The 21270-nt window shown below is 44.1% G+C and overlaps 1 protein-coding gene across 1 annotated transcript; it reads right to left on the bottom strand.

The window, feature by feature from the left end:
- Nucleotides 1-3640: 3640 nt before the first annotated feature.
- Nucleotides 3641-19029, bottom strand: FCER1G (Fc epsilon receptor Ig). Its single transcript, XM_028710909.2, has 5 exons — nucleotides 18714-19029; nucleotides 10572-10663; nucleotides 8409-8456; nucleotides 7633-7653; nucleotides 3641-5496 (listed from the first exon to the last, which is right to left on the bottom strand). Exons 1-5 carry the CDS (start codon nucleotides 18766-18768, stop codon nucleotides 5395-5397), a joined length of 318 nt encoding a protein of 105 aa, XP_028566742.1. The 5' UTR covers nucleotides 18769-19029; the 3' UTR covers nucleotides 3641-5394.
- Nucleotides 19030-21270: the final 2241 nt, after the last annotated feature.

Consider the following 21270-nt stretch of genomic DNA (forward strand, 5'->3'; position numbering starts at 1 on the left):
AGGGACAGGGAGGGAAGAGGGAAAAATCAAAGATAGGCACCAATTCTTAAACAGCTGTTCTTATAATGATCAGCTGTCACATTTGAAGGATAGGAAGCACCTGGTGGAGATGCTTTTTCAGCAGAGCTGATGGGGTGAGCCCTGATTCCCATCTCCTCCACGAAGGCAGTTTGACTGCCCCAGGTGTCAATTGAGGTAGGGGAGGCCTGATTTAACCTGATAATAACAACATTAGGGACGCGGGTGGCACTGTGGGTTAAACCACAGAGCCTAGGGCTTGCCGATCAGAAGTGGTTTGAATCCCCGTGACGTGGTGAGCTCCCGTTGCTCGGTCCCTGCTCCTGCCAACCTAGCAGTTTGAAAGCACATCAAAGTGCAAGTAGATAAATAGGTACCACTCAGGCGGGAAGGTAAACGGTGTTTCCGTGCACTCGCCAGAAGCGGCTTAGTCATGCTGGCCACATGACCCGGAAGCTGTCTGCGGACAAACGCCGGCTCCCTCGGCCAATAAAGCGAGATGAGCGCCACAACCCCAGAGCCGGCCACGACTGGACCTAATAGTCAGGGGACCCTTTACCTTTAACAACAACATTGGCACTAACCTACTTTGCTGGCCTGTCGTAAGCCACTTCCAGAAACAGTATACAGTGGGCAATATTGCAGGCTAAAACAAAGCAGGGCAATTCCAGCTGATCTTCCTTCACGGTCACCTAGCAGAAGCCATTCCACCAGATTTCGAGAACAGTTTCCAACTGCTTGGCATCTGGGGAATTCTCCTTATACATACCCATTTTTTCCCCTTGAAACAACCATCTCCATTTACCCACATGAAGCTCACTGTTTGACCTTGACCCAGTCGTCTTCCTTCAGCCTAAACCTACCTCACAGTCAGCATTCAAAACTCCCATTGTTCAAGGTGCATTTGGCAATGGTGGAATTTCAGCGTGAGCAGTTTCTGAGCACTGGGCGCAGTACGACGCCTAAGATTTCAGATTAAAACTGCAGAGTGGAAGGAAAGGAGGACCTTTTTCTGCCTCCCCACTTCCAGCTACTCTCTGAAGACTGGAGAAGAGACCCTCTTAAGAATATTACTGGGGTGGGCAGGGGAAGGACTAGACCATGTGAAAAACGAACATAATATTTTAGCTGCAGTTCATTCATTTTCAGCTTTGTATTCTTGTTATCAAAAAAGCACACTGTTGCTGTGCCCATAACCTAGATTTAAGGTGCCATTTAGCTCCTAGCTTTCATATCTCCGTTTCTAACACTGCTGACAGGGTTGTCATATGGATAAAAATGGAGAGGCACAACCATGTGTGCCACCTCCTGTGAAGATATAATAATATTTACTCCTGCATGAGGGCCCACAAAAGTTGTTTGATCAATGTCGAAAGAAGATTGGGCAAAAATAATAATAATAAATAAATGTGTCCATCGTGGGAAGGGATGCTTCGGTATTCATTTCCAAATCTCTTTTAAAATGCTTGCCTGTCTGTAGCTGCTGCCTGCAATCCTGAAGTCTTAGGACTAGGCTAGAGGTTGTTGCTTGTTTCCTTGTCGGTTAGGAAGCAACACTAAAATAAACTTGAGCTACGTGAAGCCAAGGAAGTGACTCACATGCAGTCACATCTCCTCACACAGACACACAAACCCCTCGCTTCTGCTCTTCCTGTCCATATTCTTTATTGTGACCAGGCCAGGGAGGGTGTGTATAAGCCACAGATTGCGCAGAACTTTATGTCTGATTAATTCAAGATGAAACGAACCTCGCCTTTTTCAATCTCTATTCATGCCTCTGCCTGACAGGGCCCCCTCTGCACCCTACATTATGGGTTGCCCCAGCCGCTCTGGGCAGCTTCCGACATACAGTGGTACCTCAGGTTACAGACGCTTCAGGTTACAGACACTTCAGGTTACAGACTCCGCTAACCCAGAAATAGTACCTTGGGTTAAGAACTTTGCTTCAGGATGAGAACAGAAATCGCATGGCAGTGGGAGACCCCATTAGCTAAAGTGGTGCTTCAGGTTAATAACAGTTTCAGGTTAAGAACGGACCTCCAGAACGAATTACGGTAAGTTCTTAACCCAAGGTACCATTGTATATTAAAACATAATAAAACATTAAACATTTAAAAAAACTTCCCTACATGGGGCTGCCTTCTAAAGGTTGTAGAACTATTTATTTCCTTGGCTCTGGGGTTGCATAAATCCATACCCTCCAACATTTCTCTGATGAAAATAGGGGTGTTCTAAGGAATAGCGGGGCATTCCAGGATCAAATCAGAAACTGGGACGGCTTTTCCCTTCTTCCTCTCTGGCATCTGAGATGACTGCTTGTACTAGTTCTTGTCAGGAGATAAGGACATGTTTTACCATTTGTTACTGCATTTATACCCCACCTTTCCTTTCCTGCCCTCTCCATCTTATCCTCACAATAATCCTGTTCAGCAGGTTAAGGCCGGGAGTGTGTGTGACTGGCCCAAGGCCACCCAATGAGCTTTGTGGAGATTTGAACTCTTGCCTCCCAGGACAGTCTTAACAACTGGCTCTCAATGCGTTGGGGTCTCCTCCAGAGAGAAAATTCAATGAAAAGGAGATGGCAGCATTCAGTAAGCTACCAATTCCGACCCCTTTAGAGAGCCAGCATTACCTCAATGTTCTTTACTGTTGTTTCGGGGCTTTTGAAAGCAAACCACTACCTGCAGACTACCAATGCCTGTGGTCAAATTCTGTGAAACTTGACAAATGCAACCTGCCGTAAATGAACCACAGGCTTAGCAGCCGTTGGGTCATAGAAATGACTGCTCGGCGGAGGCCCTTCGACACACGGCTGCAAGCAAATTATCATTTAGTTAACAGTGTTCTTCAGCCTTCGGCTACAACTCCAATCATTCCTAACATTGGTTAAGCAAGTCTGGAGATGATGAGAGTTGTAATGCAACACTATCTAGGGACCTAGAGTTGAAGAACACTAGTTCCAGCAACTTGTATTCAGGAGCATTACATAGTCATTGCAGCTAGTAGCCAATGATAGCCTTTTCCTCCATTAAATTGTCTAATCTTCTTTTAAAGCCATCCAAGTTGGTGACCATCACTACCTAAAAATAAAAGAATACTTGGCCTTAATGCCTAGGAAATAACATACGATCAAGTTCTAGGAAACCTAAATTAACACTATGGTTATTGTGGACTGATCAGAAAGGCACTGCCAGAATTCAATTCACTTCTGCATAAATAATACTACATGGCAAACTTTGCTTGCACCAGGCATTCTACCAGTGTGGTGTAGTGGTTAGAGTGCTGGATTAAGACCTAGGAGACCAGGGTTCAAATTCCTACTCAGCCATGAAGCTCACTGGGTGACCCTGAGCCAGTCACTGTCTCACAGACTAACCCACCTCACAGGTAGGTTGTGAAGGTAAAAAGGAGAGGGAGAGAAACATGCATGCCACTTTGAGCTCCTTGGAAAAAAAGGTGGGATATAAATGCAATAAAAATAAAGAAATGAACAAACTCCAACTGAAACCCACAAATAAGCACGTTGCACAATTTATGATTACTATTCCTTCAGTATTTTGTGTTGGGGCAGGAGGTGTTGGACAGCTATGTAATAAAGAAACAGAGAGAGGCAGTGAACACATTGATTTTTCATTACATTTATTTCTTTAGCATTTTCAGGGCTGCTTGCAGCAAATAATAAAATCATATATATATACAGAGCAATCTAGTGAAACAGACGAGGGCAGAGATAGTTGTCTCCAACATAATCAGATCAGCAACTTTTAAAACAGGATTAGGAGGAGGATTTTCTTGGTTGTACTGACCCTTAAGTCGTCTGCAGACTGTCAATATTTTGTGAGAAGGATTCAGGCACAAACTGGACAGGTAGGTAGGTTTACCGGTAATTGAAGTGCAAATAAACTACCGTATTTTTCGCTCTATAAGAAGCACCAGACCACAAGACTCACCTAGTTTTTGGAGGAGGAAAACAAGGAAAAAAATATTCTGAATCTCAGAAGCCAGAACAGCAAGAGGGGTCGCTGCGCAGTGAAAGCAGCAATCCCTCTTGCTGTTCTGGCTTCTGGGATAGCTGCACAGCCTGCATTCTCTCCATAAGACACACACACATTTCCCCTTACTTTTTAGGAGGGAAAAAGTGAGTCTTATAGAGCAAAAAATACGGTACTTTAAAAAAACAAACACCCACCCACAGAGACAGACTTTTTGTGACATGGAAAGTGATCGGAAAGTACATTTAAAAGTGTGTGATGAACAAATGGCTAATGGGAAGATAAGTAAACAAGCAAACCAGGAGGAGTGCACTTTGTCATATAGCCTTCCTGCAAACCAGAGGTGGTGTGCTCTAGGGTCATGGGGTTGAAGACCCTGCTACTATATCTGCAGCAAGGTCCCAGAAGAGTCCAGGAGTTGCCCAATCAGGGTGAAATGAGAGCGTTTTATGCACTGAAAAGTCTTTTCACCCTTTCTGCCAAAAAGGCATACAGTAGGGCAAAGTATTCGTAAAAAAATTATACATTTAGTGAAAATAACATACAAAAATGCATAATGTTAGGGAAAATGTGTTGCAAAAATATCTATATTAGTCAAAGCTGCATACAAAAATATGTTAGGAGAATTCTGTACTCAGATGCTGATGATTTAAAAAATAATAATCCGCAAATTAGGAACAAATTAGGAAAAAAGGAAATATACCAAGTCAGACCATTGGTCCATCTAGCCACAGCTGTTCAGGATTTAATACAGGAGGTATTCCCAGCTCTATGAGCCACAGCTCTTCGCCACTGTTGTGGAAATGTGGAGAAAAGAAGACTGGGAAGATTAGGAACTTGGAGAACCAAAACTGACAAATTTGTTCATCTCTAACTCCCAGCCAGGAATCCTGATTGCACCTACATTGCTAAGCTATTGACATTTTGACATGATTTTCCAAACAAGCTATGGGCATGATATTTAAAAACAGAAGGAGAACAGAGCCATAAGTAGTATTATTTTTAAATACAGATTAATAAAAGCTGGCACTTCTTTCTTGCCCACCGTCAAGCTGTCCCGCTGTGGAAGACGTCAAATCGGCAAGCATAAGGGTTGCTAATACAACAGGCAAGATCTGTGGTAGGCTGGGGAATCTGTGGTCCGCCATGAGCAGTAGGACTCCATCTCCCATCAGCCCCAGCCAGCATGGCCAACGGTCAGGGATGATGGGAGTTGTAGTCCAGCAACATCTGCAGGGCCCTTCTTGGTCTACTGCGCCATCAAAATCACTTTAGGTGATGTGCCGGTACAGCAAAGGGTGCAGAGACAGTCCTTCTTCTGGCATCAAAATGTAGTTGCGTAATTTCGGGTGTTGAGGGGGGGGGTCTCCACAAGACTGTGTTCCTATCCCACCATGGTTTCTGCTTCTGCAGGGGGCTGCTCCTTTGGGTCAGTTTTGGGGCGCGTAAGAGTTTGATAAGTTGCAGACTCATGAGGGCCAAGACCCTGTAATTGAAGAGAAAGAGAGACAGGTCAGGTAAAGCAAACATGCCTAAGTTAGGCGAAACTCACACTACAATGCATATGAAATTTCATGAGGATGGGCTGTTGTGGTGCTTTAAATGTACGGTGTGGATACCACCTGAGCGGAGCTGGCCTTCCCACCACCAGCACCCCGACTTTTGTTGTTGTTGTTGTTGTTTAGTGGTTTAGTCGTGTCCGCCTCTTTGTGACCCCCTGGACCAGAGCACGCCAGGCACTCCTGTCTTCCACTGCCTCCCGCAATTTGGTCAAGCTCATGCTGCTAGCTTCAAGAACACTGTCCATCCATCTCGTCCTCTGTCGTCCCCTTCTCCTTGTGCCCTCAATCTTTCCCAACATCAGGGTCTTTTCCAGGGAGTCTTCTCTTCTCATGAGGTGGCCAAAGTATTGGAGCCGCAGCTTCAGGATCTGTCCTTCCAGTGAGCACTCAGGGCTGATTTCCTTCAGAATGGATAGGTTTGATCTTCTTGCAGTCCATGGGACTCTCAAGAGTCTCCTCCAGCACCATAATTCAAAAGCATCAATTCTTCGGCAATCAGCCTTCTTTATAGTCCAGCTCTCACTTCCATACATCACTACTGGAAGAACCATAGCTTTAACTATACGGACCTTTGTTGGCAAGGTGATGTCTCTGCTTTTTAAGACGCTGTCTAGGTTTGTCATTGTCTTTCTCCCGACTTTTAGAGAGGCGCAATTATTCCATCCCCTAACTTTTGTCATTCAAAGCTCCCACTGCCCTGCCAAGGCGGATCTGAACTGAAAACTTTCTCCACAGTACAAAAAGCATACTGCTTCTTCCCTGTGGTCATTCTCTTGTTCAGTAAAACAGACTTATTAACTGATTTAAAACACCCACACCCACCCACACTTGTTGCTTGGTTGGCAACAAGATTGACAGCATGATAAATAGATCACAAGTCTTCCAACTATAGTGAAAAAACACGGCTATATTTATAACCAGCTGCCATTTATAAATGATTTCATCTGCTTTTGAAGCTTGTTCACTACTTTAAGCATTAAAAACAACAACACAGGGATAGCCAACTGGGCCTGTGAGAACAGGATGCTGGACTAGAGGGACTTTGGCCTGATCCAGCAGGTTCTGCTTATGTCTTTACAGGATTAGGCAAATTTATGGGGGATTAGATTTATCAATCTAATGAAGGGACGCGGGTGGCGCTGTGAGTTAAACCACAGAGCCTAGGACTTGCTGATCAAAAGGTCAGCGGTTCGAATCCCCGCGACGGGGTGAGCTCCCGTTGCTCGGTCCCTGCTCCTGCCAACTTAGTAGTTCGAAAGCTTGTCAAAGTGCAAGTAGATAAATAGGTACCGCTCCGGCGGGAAGGTAAACGGCGTTTCCGTGTGCTGCTCTGGTTTGCCAGAAGCGGCTTAGTCTTGCTGGCCACATGACCCAGAAGCTGTACGCCGGCTCCCTTGGCCAATAACGCTAGATGAGCGCCGCAACCCCAGAGTCGGCCACGACTGGACCTAATGGTCAGGGGTCCCTTTACCCTTTACCCTTTAGATTTATCAATGGCTATGGACTTTATCCAATGCTGGAGGGGAATCACAAGGGGTGAGAGTTGCTGTTGAGCTCGGAACCTCAAACCCTCCAACATGCTGAGTCCCAAAACCGGGATGTGCGTCTTCCCGGCTGTCTTCCCACACGAGTCGCGTGACCCACACAAGATTATGGAGCCAAAAATACGCGCTTTGGGGGGAACTGTGCTCTCTCACAACAGAACCATGCAAGGTCATGGTCCACCCCAAAAACTCTTTTTTCCAGGGTGAGCTCTCAAAATAGCTCTCGCTGGGGAAAAATGGGATGTTCTGGTTTTTCCGGGACACTTGCTGGGTATAGGGGTTCCCTCAGGCATCTGGTTGGCCACTGTGAGAACAGGACATTGCACTAGATGGGCCATTGGCATGATCCCACAGCCAGGCTTTTGCTTTGTTCTTATGCCTGAAACCCAGGACAGCTTCTGCCAGTCAGTGTTGGCAATAATGAGCTAGATGGAGCAGAGGTCTGGCTAAGATTGAAGGCAGCTTCCTGTGTTCCTATCCCAGCCCAGCCCCTGAAAATCGTTGGCAGACACTTACGGTATAGATTCCTTCCACTTTCTGCAAAAGAGGAAGACAGAGAATGGCATGAGATTTCCGAGGAACAGAAAGCAAAACAATATAATGCACCCCCTTCCCTTTCCCTTTCCCTTCTCTGCACCTTCACCAGTGTAAACACCAAACCTTTAAAGCTCATTCTTTCCCTCAAAGAATTCTGGGTGCTGTAGTTTACCCCTCACAGACTTACAATTCCCAGAAACTGTTAGCAAACTACAGTGCCCAGAATTCCTTGAGGGGGGAAATATGCCTCAAATGTGCTTTAAAGGAAGAATGCCCACCCACCAACCCTGCTCTTTCTTTCAGAAGGGATGAGATAAAAGCAGAAGAAAAGACAAAAGCAACATCCAAGCCATGAACGCGTTAAATCTCTGTTTGGAGCAGCGAGGGTGCAAAAGCCACAATAACTTCTTTAAACAAATCACAGTCTTCTTTGTCTACCCCCCTCATTTTTCTATGGTGCATGGGAATGACTCTTATGTCTTTAGCAGGCAGCGACACAACAGGTGCTGTTGTCCCCATTGCTCCATTCCTGTGCTAAGAAAAACACCTCCAGGTGAATTTCTGCCTACAGTTTCATTAACAGGTCTTAGGCCCTCTTTAATAAACACCAGGAAGTGGAGTTTGGTACGGGTGCTGAGAATGGTTGGGAGACCAAGTCTGTCTGCTTCCAGCCTATCAGCCCATCTTTAGCCTGACACGCTGCAAATGCCATATAAATGCTAAATATTATTTAAGTGAAAGGAGAAAGGAGGCACCTCGTAGTCGGAAGCAGGGGGAAGCTTTGATTTCCTTCGGTATTGGATCTAAGGAGATAAAACATATAAACAGAGTCAAATGAATCATTTATAAACTTAAAGTAACAACAGACATTAACTCCACACAGCAAACGTCTCTCTCGTTTCTTTTTAATCCCTCTGAGTGTCACAGAAAGGCCATTCACTAACTATGGAGCAACTTGTGGAGAGACAGCCTGCAGATTAACAAACTGAAGGACATCGTCCTCTTTCTATGCTCCTTCTGATGGAAACATGCACATGGGGACAGAAATACCCCTGCTTTAAGTCGTTTGCATACGGTCTTCTCTTGTATATTATTTACTTCAAAGCTCGACGACTAAGCTCTTTCGCGACGAAACGTCAGATAACCGGAACGACGTCTGAGCACTGAACCAACTGATATATCACAGGTAGACTCTTTATTTTCTGCGTTTGCAGTTGTGTGAGATAAAAACCATTTGGGAAAGAAACTACCCTTGCCATTTTTAGGGGCGTCCATATTTAGGGACATTTATTGTTTGTTCACAAATAGTTGCCTTGGTGATATTATCTTGTGTTGATTGCAGTGGTTTGAGTGGCAGATTTAAGCTGCAGAGACCCAGGTTCAAATGCCCACTCAAGCTATGAAGTTTGAGGGTGACTTTGAACTCATTCTCATTCACTCATTCTCACACACACATGCGCACTCATGCCTCATCTGCACTCTTCATTTAAAGTCGGTATCCGATCACTTTAAACAGTCATGGCTTCCCCCAGAGAATCCTGGGAACTATAGTTTATCAAAGCTGTTGAGGGTTGTTAGGAAAACCTCACTTCCACTCACAGAGCTATAATTCCCAAAGTGGTTTAGCAATCAATCCCTCCTCACAGGGAACTCTGGGAATTGCAGCTCTGTGGGGGAATGTGGGGTGTGGGTGTGTGTACTGTAACAACTATAAGCTCCCTTAGCAAACAACATTTTCCCAGGATTCTTTGGACAAAGCCATGACAGTTTAAAGGGCTTCTTTCAATGTTTGGCACAGATGTCGCCAAAGTATGGCGTACCTCACAGGGTTCTAGTGAGAATAAAACAGGAAGGAAGGAAAAACAATGTACAGTGGTACCTCGGGTTACAGACGCTTCAGGTTACATACGCTTCAGGTTACAGACTCCGCTAACCCAGAAATAGTACCTCGGGTTAGGAACTTTGCTTCAGGATGAGAACAGAAATCGTGCTCCGGCGGCATGGCAGCAGCAGGAGGCCCCATTAGCTAAAGTGGTGCTTCAGGTTAAGAACAGCTTCAGGTTAAGAACGGACCTCCGGAATGAATTAAGTACTTAACCTGAGATACCACTGTATGCTGCTCTAGCTCCACCAAGGAAGGGTGGGATTTATTATTATTATTATTATTATTATTATTATTATTATCATCATCATCATCATCGTTATCATTATCATTATCATTATTATCATTAAGGTAAATAAATACAGCCAGTTAGGCAACATTTAAATGGCAGCAACTCTTTAAATTATCTGTTCATGAAGCAGTATTCATTTACTTAGATATTCTGCACATCAGGTCCCTGCCCTCCAGGAGCTTACAATCCACATTGTTTTTCCAGTGGGAAGAGACCGAGGCTGCATCCATACAGTACAGTTAAAGTAGTATCATACCATTTTAAACCACACTGATTCAAGTGGTATGGTACTCTTTTAAATGTATAGTACACATAGGGACCAGATAACCCCAAGAGGGGAGAGCAGGATGAGGCCTTGAAGAGGCCCAGCAACAAGTCAGCAGTTGGATAGCAGACTAAGCAGGCACAAAGCACAACTCCCAATGATACAGTGTCTCCCCCCCCCCCTATTTAAATTACAGTATTATTATGTTTAATTGCATTATGCCTATAAGTTAGCATATACAAATTGAATGGAAATCGCTGCCTTCTTTTTCAGTGATGCACAGGAGATGATCTTTTGTGGCACATTCATTCATTTGTGAATACAGTAAATACATAAATGAACTTCTCCCTGCAAAAAACCCACTTCTGTGACAAATTTCCTTCAGTTGACTGATGCGTATGTCATTTAGCTTTTAGATCACCTGTCCCTTGCATTAAGATCAAGACATATGCATCTCAGAGAGCCATTAAAAGACTCACCTTCAGCCGGCAGTACAGGAATGTGAGGATTATACCATAGACAAACAGGATCCCATCCAAGACGTAGCACAACTGGGGTTCCCTCAGCGCCTCTGCAGGGAAACAAGGTGCATTTTGTTACTTCTTCAATAATAATAATAATAATAATAATAATAATAATAATAATAATAATAATTTATTATTTATACCCCGCCCATCTGGCTGGGCTTCCCCAGCCACTCTGGGCGGCTTCCAAAAAAATACTAAAACACTGCAATACATCAAACATTAGAAGCTTTCCTAAACAGGGCTGCCTTCAGACGTCTTCTAAAAGTCTGGTAATTGTTGTTCTCTTTGACATCTGATAGGAGGGCGTTCCACAGGGCGGGTGCCACCACCGAGAAGGCCCTCTGCCTGGTTCCCTGTAACTTGGCCTCTCGCAGTGAGGGAACCGCCAGAAGGCCTTCAGAGCTGGACCTCAGTGTCCGGGGTGAACAATGGGGTGGAGACGCTCCTTCAGATATACTGGACCGAGGCCGTTTAGGGCTTTAAAGGTCAGCACCAACACTTTGAATTGTACTTGGAAACGTACTGGGAGCCAATGTAGGTCTTTCAAGGTCTTCAAAACTGCGCCACCAGCCTGCGCATACTGGATTTGTTCTTAATGTTGGAACATCAGGAGAGCTCCCTTCTGGATCAGGCCAAAGTCCCATCTAGGCCCCATTCACACCTTACATTTAAAGCAGAATCATACCCGTTTAAAAAGTCATGGTTTTCCTCAAAGGATTCTGGGAGCTACAGTTTGTTGAGGGTGCTGAGAGTTGCTTTGTTTTGTTTTAAATAATGTTATAATTTGTATGTATTTGTTTCTTAATTTAATCCTTTTACATCGTTTTGTATGATTTGTGGCATTTTATGTATTGTGATTTGCTGCTATTTTTATCGATTATAGATGAGTAATTCTTTATTGTAATAAGTGTAAACTGTCTAATTATTACTTGGCTGATGTTTCACTTTAGTATTTACTATTGGATTCTAATGCATTATTGCATATTGCCTTATTTGGTATAAATTGTTTATTTTAAAGTTATTGTAACTTTTTATACAGGATCTTATTGTTACTATTAATGTTTGATTTTTAAAAAAAATATTAATTTTGTGTGTGTTGGAAGCCGCCCAGAGTGGCTGGGGCAACTCAGCCAGACGAGTGAGGTATAAATATTATTATTATTATCATTAGTGCTTTTTTTCTTAAAAAAATGTTGAGGGGTACTCTCATTTTCCTACTCATATTGAAATACTGCCCCTCAATGAGGCCAAACTTAAATTCACAAAATGTTTAGGGGTATGCGTACCCCTGCGTCCCCCCAGAAAAAAGCACAGATAACAATAACAATAGGAAGCCCCTATTCTCCTCACAGCTCTCATACCCTCCAACATTTCTCCGATGAAAAAAGGGACGCCCTAGTCTATACGCTCCAAAGTTTCTCTGATGAAAATAGGGATGTCCTAACAAAATTTCTCTGGTAGCATGAATAGTAGAATTATAGAATCATAGATCTATAGAAAGGATCTTGAGGGTCACCCTTGCGATAGAGGAATACGGAGGTGGCACATCAGGGGATCAAACCCACGAGCTTTGCATTAGCAGCACCATGCTCCAAGCCAACTGAGCTAACTGCCACCCTTGGTGAAACTCACAGGAAAACAGCCCCTGTTATGTACTGGAGTTCTCACCCTGGGCCAGCAGGGGGATACTGTAGATAGTTATGCAAATAAGGGATCGAAAGTGGTGTTCAGTGATTGGATAGTTTTAGAAAACTGTTACAGTTACATTGTACTAGAGCTCTATATAAGCAGGCTGACTGAGCCCTTCAGTTCAGTTCTGTCCCGGCCTGTGAATAAACAAGAGCTGTTTGAAGAATCGCTGTGTCATCTGGTATGTTCACCCACAACTTAACAGCCCCAAATCTTACACTGGACACTTGGTGCCCCTCACTCTGGAATATAGCTATAATGGAGAAAATCAAATTTGAGATTTCAACAAGGGCTAGGACCTCCAGTCGCTTTTTATACGATTTGGTATTCCTTTATTACATTATACTACAGAGCCTTTATTTTCAGGACAACCAGTGCTATTTTTATAGAAAAGGAGATGCCAGAACTCACCACTGGCACCTCCCTTGTTCTCTTACAATGGCAATGGCTTATATTGAGAGGTGCTGGAACTGAGTTCTGGTGAGTTCAAGCTGGGGGGGGGGGGGGAGCCCTGACAAAACCATATTGTCACAAGCCTGGTAAATCTGGAACTATACTTGTTGGCAGCATTTTCCCCCCTAACTTTTTTCTTTCATGACATGGTCTATGTGACTTGGGCTGGATCTACACACAGGGTGGGAAACACTATAAATAAGTCAGAAATTAAATCGTTATAACAAAAGAAAAGAAAAACGCTACGGAAAATTGCACAGAATTCTTTTTGCTCTCTAGCGTCATCTGGTGTTGCACGTTTATAAGGCATTCAAAATGCTGTTTTTTTGACTAGGTGAGTACAGTGGTACCTTGGTTCTCAAACGCCTTGGTACTCAAACAACTTGGAACCCAAACACTGCAAACCTGGAAGTAAGTGTTCTGGTTTGCAAACTTCTTTCGGAGGCCGAACGTGCTCCGTTTTGAGTGTCACGCTTCCGATTTGAGTGCCACACTTCCATTTTAGTGTTACACTGAGGTCTGTCTGTTTTTGCGATTTATTTTGCATTTTTGTTTTTGTGGCTTTTTTGTTTTGTTTCTGTGACTGTGTGGAACCCAGTTTAGCCACTGATCGATTGATTGTGTGACTGCAGTACATTGTTTATTGCTTTTATTTTATGGATCAGTGGTCTCGTTAGATAGTAAAATTCATGTTAAATTGCTGCTTTAGGGGTTGTTTTTAAAAGTCTGGAACGGATTAACCCATTTTGCATTACTTCCTATGGGAAAGTGTGCCTTGGTTTTGGAACGCTTTGGTTTTGGAACGGACTTCCGGAACGGATTAAGTTTGAGAACCAAGGTACCCCTGTACTTGTACACAGGACCAAGTTTTTAAAGTCTATTAGTATAATGTGTGTGTGCAATGACAAGCCTGTTTCTGTAAGTATTTGTTCCAGGGACCCAAAGAAGGGATAAAGAGCTGAGCACATAAATTAGCTGCTATCGCCTTTTTGTGGTGATGAAAAAGCATCAGATTAGCAAACACTTCGCTAAACCACAGGTAGCAGTAGCAGCAGATCTCATACCACTGATAGGACACAAATGTAAAGCGTGGAGGGCGGGGCGGGGGGGAGAGCAGAGAGGCTACGCAGCTCCTGTGATCTGAGACCACCAACACTTTACAGGGCAATGTGTACGCACGGGATATCTATTTTGGATGCCTCTGCTAGAGATGTGGGCAAGCCGCCCTGTCTTTTCCGGAACAGTTTTTGGACAGCACACAAGATGGTGATTTTTTAGAAGCTTCAGAAAGAACTGTATTAAGACAAGGCTGGATTAAGACCGTTAGAGAACCAAAGCACTGAAAATATTATGATGGGCCGCCCATACGTAATTCAAAATAAAAACAATACGGAATTGTATTTTTTCAAATGATACTTTACTTACATGCATGCTGAAAATAAAATAGATTGTTTATAGATTTTCCAATTGCAAAATTCAGCGCTTTCCCCCCTTAATTAAATGTTGAATTCTTTATTTTTTAAAAAATCTCTTTGTTTGCATGTCCCTGCTTGCTGGTGTCCTAAGCACTTGCTTAGTCTGCTTTTGCAGCACTGTATTAAGCCTATAAATGGTGAAAGCTGAACGGTATCTCATTGAATTATGGGTACAGCAGAATTTGGACAATTTCATTGTCAGAAAAATGAACTGATGTGACTAAAAAGGTTCAGGGAAGGTCAGACAAGGATCCTTTCCTTACTGATTAAAAGGTAAAGGGACCCCTGACCATTAGGTCCAGTCGTGACCGACTCTGGGGTTGTGGCGCTCATCTCGCTTTATTGGCCGAGGGAGCCAGCGCATGGCTTGCAAGCAGCGCACAGAAACGCCGTTTACCTTCCCGCCGGAGCGGTACCTATTTATCTACTTGCACTTTGATGTGCTTTCGAACTGCTAGGTTGGCAGGAGCTGGGACCGAGCAACGGGAGCTCACCCCGTCGCGGGGATTCGAACCACCGACCTTCTGATCGGCAAGTCCTAGGCTCTGTGGTTTAACCCACAGCGCCACCAGCGTCCCTATATTCCTTACTGATTGCTTACCTTTTATTCAATATATTAATAGTTATTATAAAGCAAGGAAACCACTTCATGCACATGGCCAGCTCTGGAGAGATGATAATTTCAGTATTTGGCCCTCACAGTTTTTGCCTTGTGTTATTTGCATTCTTTGGAAATCTTTGGGATATTTTGGATTCCATACTTGTATTATCTGTTCTGTTTATGTGCATTCTGTTCTCGGTTCTTATTGGTTACATAAAATTAAATAAAAAAACCTTTGAAAATAAATAAATAATTGCATTTATTCGGACAAGAGGTGGGGGTGGGAATTGACTTCAGCTTGCATTTCAGACTTACCAGATTTGCTCCTTCTGAAACAATACACAAGTCGAAACACAACCACCATGTGAAATTTGCATTCATCAAATTTTTGAAATGCAGTTCTCCAGACAAGTGATGTGTACAAAAAATGCACAGATGGGGGTCCATGTGTTGAGATTCCTGCATGGCAGAGGGTATGTCTAGATGGCCCTCGAGGTCCCTTCCAGCTCCACAATTCTACGTTTCTATTACTAGGGTAAATTGTGTGTCTAAAATGCATGTGTTACTAAAAGCAACTTACAAAAATGCATTGCATATGGGGAAGTGGCTTTGCAAAAACGTGTATGTAGGCAAAACGGCACACAAAAATACGTACATGAGGGCAATGCACTTAAATATACAGTGGTACCTTGGGTTAAGAACTTAATTCGTTCTGGAGGTCTGTTCTTAACCTGAAACTGTTCTTAACCTGAAGCACCACTTTGGCTAATGGGGCCTCCTGCTGCTGCTGCTGTGCGATTTCTGTTCTCATCCTGAAGCAAAGTTCTTAACCCGAGATACTATTTCTGGGTTAGCGGAGTCTGTAACCTGAAGCGTATGTAACCTGAGGTACCACTGTAGATATATATATTCACAAGCTGATGGAGAACTGAAGACTGGGAAAAGGAGAAACTCAGCGAAACCTAAATTGCATAGCTGTCAAGTGTCCCTTATTTGGCGGGACAGTCCCTTATCCCAGTGCCATGTCCCGCTGCTGTCCCTTATTGATGAGGCTTCATTTGGCTGCTGGCTGGGCTTTCTGCCTTTGGCTCAGAGGAGATCAGAAGTTTAACATACCTGTGCCTGGAAAATCCCTTATTTTGGATGCTGATCCCTTATTTTCGAGGCTGCTGGCCCCTTATTTTCAAATCTGTAAGTTGACAACTATGCTAAATTGACACAATTGCCCATCCCTGTTGCGGAAGCTGCTCTATGCTATTGCTGAGCTCTTGCTGAGCATTGTCTACCTGTGTTGTTTGGCAGCTGTTCTCCGGGGTCCTGCCTTTCCTAATCCTACCTGGAGACAGTGCCAGGGATTGATGCTGGGCCCTTTTGTACACAAAGCACATGATCTATGGCTGAGCTACAATATTACAGACTGTGCCTTAGCCTGGTTCTGCACAGGGAGCTATCTTCTACAGAGCCAGACCACTGACCCACCAAGCTCAGTATTGTCTACACTGACTGGCAGCAGCTCTTGAGGGTTTTCAGACAGGCGTTTCCCCCTATCCTAGCTGGAGATGTTGAGGATTAAATTTGGGACCTTCCACCTGCAACACAAATATTCTACCACTTGGCCACATCCCCTTGATCCTGCCGTGAGCACAGTGGAACAAAATCCGAAAGCCGCAGAGAGGCAGGAGCAGACAAGGGGTGGGATGCCCCTTTTAAGAATCGAAACTCCTGCCTGTCATCTGGTTTGAGCAGACGATGGTTGTGCCCGATGGTGACCCTTGTTAAGGGAATCAGTTTTGCTTTCCTAGAAGAGACCCATGTTCTCCTTTCAGGTTTAGAGGCTGTACGTCAGGGCTGGCAGCCTAAGGCCCGGGTACTGGATGCGGCCCAATCACCGTCTCAAAACTTAGCCTTTCAGAGGCACCCCTCCCAAAATAAACCTCCCTCTTTTTGTGGATGGCAGAAACAGATCCTTTATCTTAGCACAACGATGCAATCTAGCAGTTGACTAGATATACTACAAAAGGAGTAAACTGGCTGGCACAACATTAGTTTTCATTAAGCAGGGCCTAACTTGTAGTGTTAGTGAACATGTGCCGTCATCTCTACAGTCCTATACATGGGGTTCTGGCCAATGCTAGCTACTCAGAGTAGACCCATGGAGAGATTAATTGACATGGCTAATTTAGGTTCGTTAATTTCCATATGCCCACCTTGAGTAGAAATGAGTTGGGTGTATCTAATTTTACTCAGAAGTGTGTGCCACTGAGTTCAGTCACGATTACTATGCCCTCCAACATTTCTCCAATGAAAACAGGGACGTCCCATTCCATAATGGTAATTTAACCATATATGCTCCCCACATCTTATTGGGTTGCCCCAGCCACTCTGTGCAGCTTCCAACATATATAAAAAACTTAATAAGGCATTAAACATTTTCTGTGCAGCTTCCAACATATATAAAAAAACTTAATAAGGCATTAAACATTTTAAAAACTTCCCTATACAGGATTGCCTTCAGACGGCTCGGGGGTCAGATAACTCCATACCCTCCAACATTTCTTCAGTGAAAATAGGGACATCCTAAGGAAAAGTGACACATTCTGGGATCAAATCAGAAACTGAGACAGCTTCTCCAAATCAGGGACGTCCCTGGAAAATAGGGACATGTGGAGGGTCTGGTTTACACTCATGTAAGTGGATATGCAGGACTGCAGCCTCACAGATTAAATAATTCTTAAGTGGATCAGTATCCCCTTTTTTAATTGGTCAAAATATAAACAGTTGCATGTTACTAAAAATTCGATACAAATGCCTTTCAACATACCATTTAAGGTACAAATTTAGCACTTCCACTAAGAAAGGCCATATTTAAGGGATATCCGCCCCCCATCCCTGACCCAGGGATGGGGGGGGAGGATGTGAGGGGCCACAGCAACCAAGCGTGGTCTTACAGTCCCACCACATAAAACTGACCTTATTGCTTGATCAAATGAAACTTTAGTTGATTAATCTACCAAGTCAAGCTTGCAACCCAGCTGTAAAGCAGAATCAGCATTTTTGGCAGGGGGGTACTAGTTATAGTGGAGGCCTAGCAGTTTGCGGGGGGGGGGGGAGAGATTCAAACATCCTACCCCACCCCCATCAACCACTTTCTCTCTCAGCCTAAACTACCTCACTGGGTTGTTGTGAAAATAGAACAGAGGAGGGCCATTTTTTCTGCTACCCTGAACTTCTGAGGTAGGGAATGTAATCAAATACAAGTTGTTGTAAACACACAGTGGGTTTAAAGTGAGGCAAACTTAGTGGCTGCTATTATTGTTGCAATTTACTATTATTATATACTATTATTATTATTATTATTATTATTATTATTATTATTATTATTATTATTATATTTCCAATTAGTGTACTTATATCCCTCCTTTCTCCTGGAGAAATATTTAAAAATGTATACGTAGAATACAAAGCAATAAAGACAAATGAGTTAAAAGCAATAATTAAAATACATCAGAACACAATTCTGATGTATTTTAGAGGTCCGGCAATTAAAGTCCAGTTTGCCCTGACAAAGAGACCCAGCAATCAGCACTCTCTGCCCCGTCATTTTCAAAAGCCTGTCCGAACAGGGCGCACTGAACCTGCCGGCAGATGGATAACAAGGAGGGATCCGGTCTGACCTCTCTTGGGAGGGAATTCCGCAATATGGGAGCAGCCACAGAAAAGGCTCTCCCTCCTGCCACCATCTCCCAGGCCTCTGAAGTCTCTAGGAGTGAGGGACGGCTCTGATTTCTCAAACCTACAATCTCCGTTCACTTCTCTTTTCGTGCGGAAAGGCTGCAGATGAGCAAAAGGCCATTTCTCCCAGCCCACCCGCTTTACCTGCTTCCTCCGCTGCCAGGAGAACCAGGAGGGCTGTCAAAATATACACCTTCATTCTGGAGAGGGGAGAGGGACCAGGTCCAGTCGAGTGGCAGAGCTTCCCTCCCCAATGGGCAAGGTCAAGGGAGACACAAGGCGAGAGCGACTGGCTGAATCCGGCTTGCCTACGCCTTCCTCCCAAGACAGGAGTGTCCAGCGTCTGAGCTGAGCTTCTGCTCTGCAGCGCTCAAGTTTTCAGCAGGACTGCCCACCAACCACAGAACACATGCTTTCCTGCTTTTGAGGCCGTAAACTTCTCGCTTCATGATAGCCGATCGTCGGGCTCAGCCTGAAGTTCCCCTTTCTCCAGTTCAGGAACTGAGAAGCATGCAGTCCAGGGAGGAGGAGGAGGAGAAGGGATTATTATTATTATTATTATTATTATTATTATTATTATTATTACTGCCCATCATCTGTAGATCTCAGGACGGTTCACAACATAATTGCCACTCCCCGAGTATCTAAGGAAAATCGGCTAAACCCATATTGATATCGGAATTGCAAATGGTCAACCATCCTGTTTTAAGCAGGACATCCCAGAATTACAGAAACCATTCCTGCTTCTGATTGGATCCTGGAATGTCCCATTTTTTGGCCTGTCATTCTGGTGCAAGTCTGGTGCAAGATCCTATTTAATAATACAGTGGTACCTCGGGTTACAGACGCTTCAGGTTACAGACTCCGCTAACCCAGAAATATTACCTCGGGTTAAGAACTTTGCTTCAGGATGAGAACAAAAATCGCTCAGCGGCAGTGGAAGGCCCCATTAGCTAAAGTGGTACCTCAGGTTAAGAACAATTTCAGGTTAAGAACAGACCTCCGGAACAAATTAAGTACTTAACCCGAGGTACCACTGTATACCCTGTCTCTTTGACTGGGTTGCCCCAGCCACTCTGGGCTGCTTCCAACCTATATAAAAATATCTTTTTTAAAAAGGTAAAGGACCCCTGACAGTTAAGTCCAGTCGCGAATGACTCTGGGGTTGCGGTGCTCATCTCGCTTTACTGGCCAAGGGAGCCGAAGTTTGTCCGCAGTTTTTCCGGTCATGTGGCCAGCATGACTAAGCCGCTTCTGGTGACACCAGAGCAGCGCACTGAAACGCCGTTTACCTTCCCGCCGGAGCGGTACCTATTTATCTACTTGCATTTTGACGTGCTTTCAAACTGCTAGGTTGGCAGGATTCAAACCGCCGACCTTCTGATCGGCAAGCCCAAGGCTCAGTGGTTTACACCACAGCGCCACCCGCATCCCATATAAAAACATAATAAAGCATTAAACATCAAATAACTTCCCTATACAGGGCTGGTTTCAAATGTCTTCTAAAGGTTGTATAGCTACTTATCCCCTTGGCTCGGGGATTGCATAACTCCAGCCCTGCAACATTTATCTGATGAAAATAGGGATATCCTAAGTAGAAGTGGGATGTTCTGGGATCAAATCAGAAACCGGGATGGCTTCTGTAAATCCCTGGAAAATAGGAACACTTGCAGGGTGCGCATTTAAAACACTATAACACCACTTTAAACAGACGTGGATCTCCCACAAAGAATAATGGGAGCTGACATTGGTAAATGTGCTGTAAGTTGCTAGGGGAACCTCTGTTTCTCTCACAGAGCTAATTCCCCAGTGTTTCATGGGGAAAGGGATTGAATGTTAAGCCAATCTGTGAATTCTACAGACCCAGCGTTTTTTGGCCTACTTCTGAGTAAGCCGCCCCTGACACTTTTTCAGTGTATAAGGCTCCGCCTCTTGAGCTTTCCCATTGCTGAAAATACAGGTCTCAGTGCTTTAGCTTGGTTTGCTGAGACTACACTGCACCTTGAACTCTGATTTCAGGAAAGTGTTTTGGTAAAAGCCTTTACCCTCCTTGAACTGAGGCCTTCGCACCTGAGAGCATTCCCCTCCACTAGGGTATGTGACCATACATTGAGTACCATACTGTACCAAAACATTTCATAGACAGTTAACTGCATTTTAGACTGTAGGCTCCTCAGGGCAGAGATCTGTTACTCTATATACCAGCTTCTCCCGAACCTGGTGCCCTCAAGATGTTTTGAACTACAGCTCCCATGAGTCTCCATCAGCACTGCTGGCTGTAGTCCAACATATCTGGAGGGTATAAAACAAATAAATTACACTCTTGAGGACAGGCTCCGTTGTGTCTATTCACTGTCTTTGTTTCCTAAAAAAAATTAATAGCTTTAATGCATTTTCCAGGCTGTTCAAAGAAGATGGCAACAGCTCACATCTCAACTGAGCAATTCATTTACTTGAGAGTTCCCTACATTTTTAAAAAAGGATAACAGGCGGCGCCAGTAAATGGATGCTTTAAACCCAGAAAGATACAGAGTGAAAAAAACAGTTGCAAAAGTGCTTCTCTCTAGCTTGCTGGTCTTTCCCTTCCCCTGCAAAAACAGCCTCAATGTGGGGCTTTGTCTCCTTCAGAGAAAGAAAAAAAACAATTTACTCTTGCTTTTCTTTGGACGCTTGCCTGCCTGCCTTCAAATTAGGCCCACAG

The sequence above is a fragment of the Podarcis muralis genome, chromosome 16 (assembly GCF_964188315.1).
Source record: "Podarcis muralis chromosome 16, rPodMur119.hap1.1, whole genome shotgun sequence".
NCBI lineage: Eukaryota > Metazoa > Chordata > Lepidosauria > Squamata > Lacertidae > Podarcis > Podarcis muralis.

Coding starts and splice junctions, on each gene's coding strand:
- FCER1G (XM_028710909.2), bottom strand. CDS start 18,768: ATGAAGGTGTATATTTTGACAGCCCTCCTGGTTCTCCTGGCAGCGGAG. Junction 10,664..18,713: donor CCTGGCAGCGGAGGAAGCAG/GTAAAGCGGGTG, acceptor GTTTCCCTGCAG/AGGCGCTGAGGGAACCCCAG. Junction 7,654..8,408: donor CCCCTGCTTCCGACTACGAG/GTGCCTCCTTTC, acceptor CCTCTTTTGCAG/AAAGTGGAAGGAATCTATAC.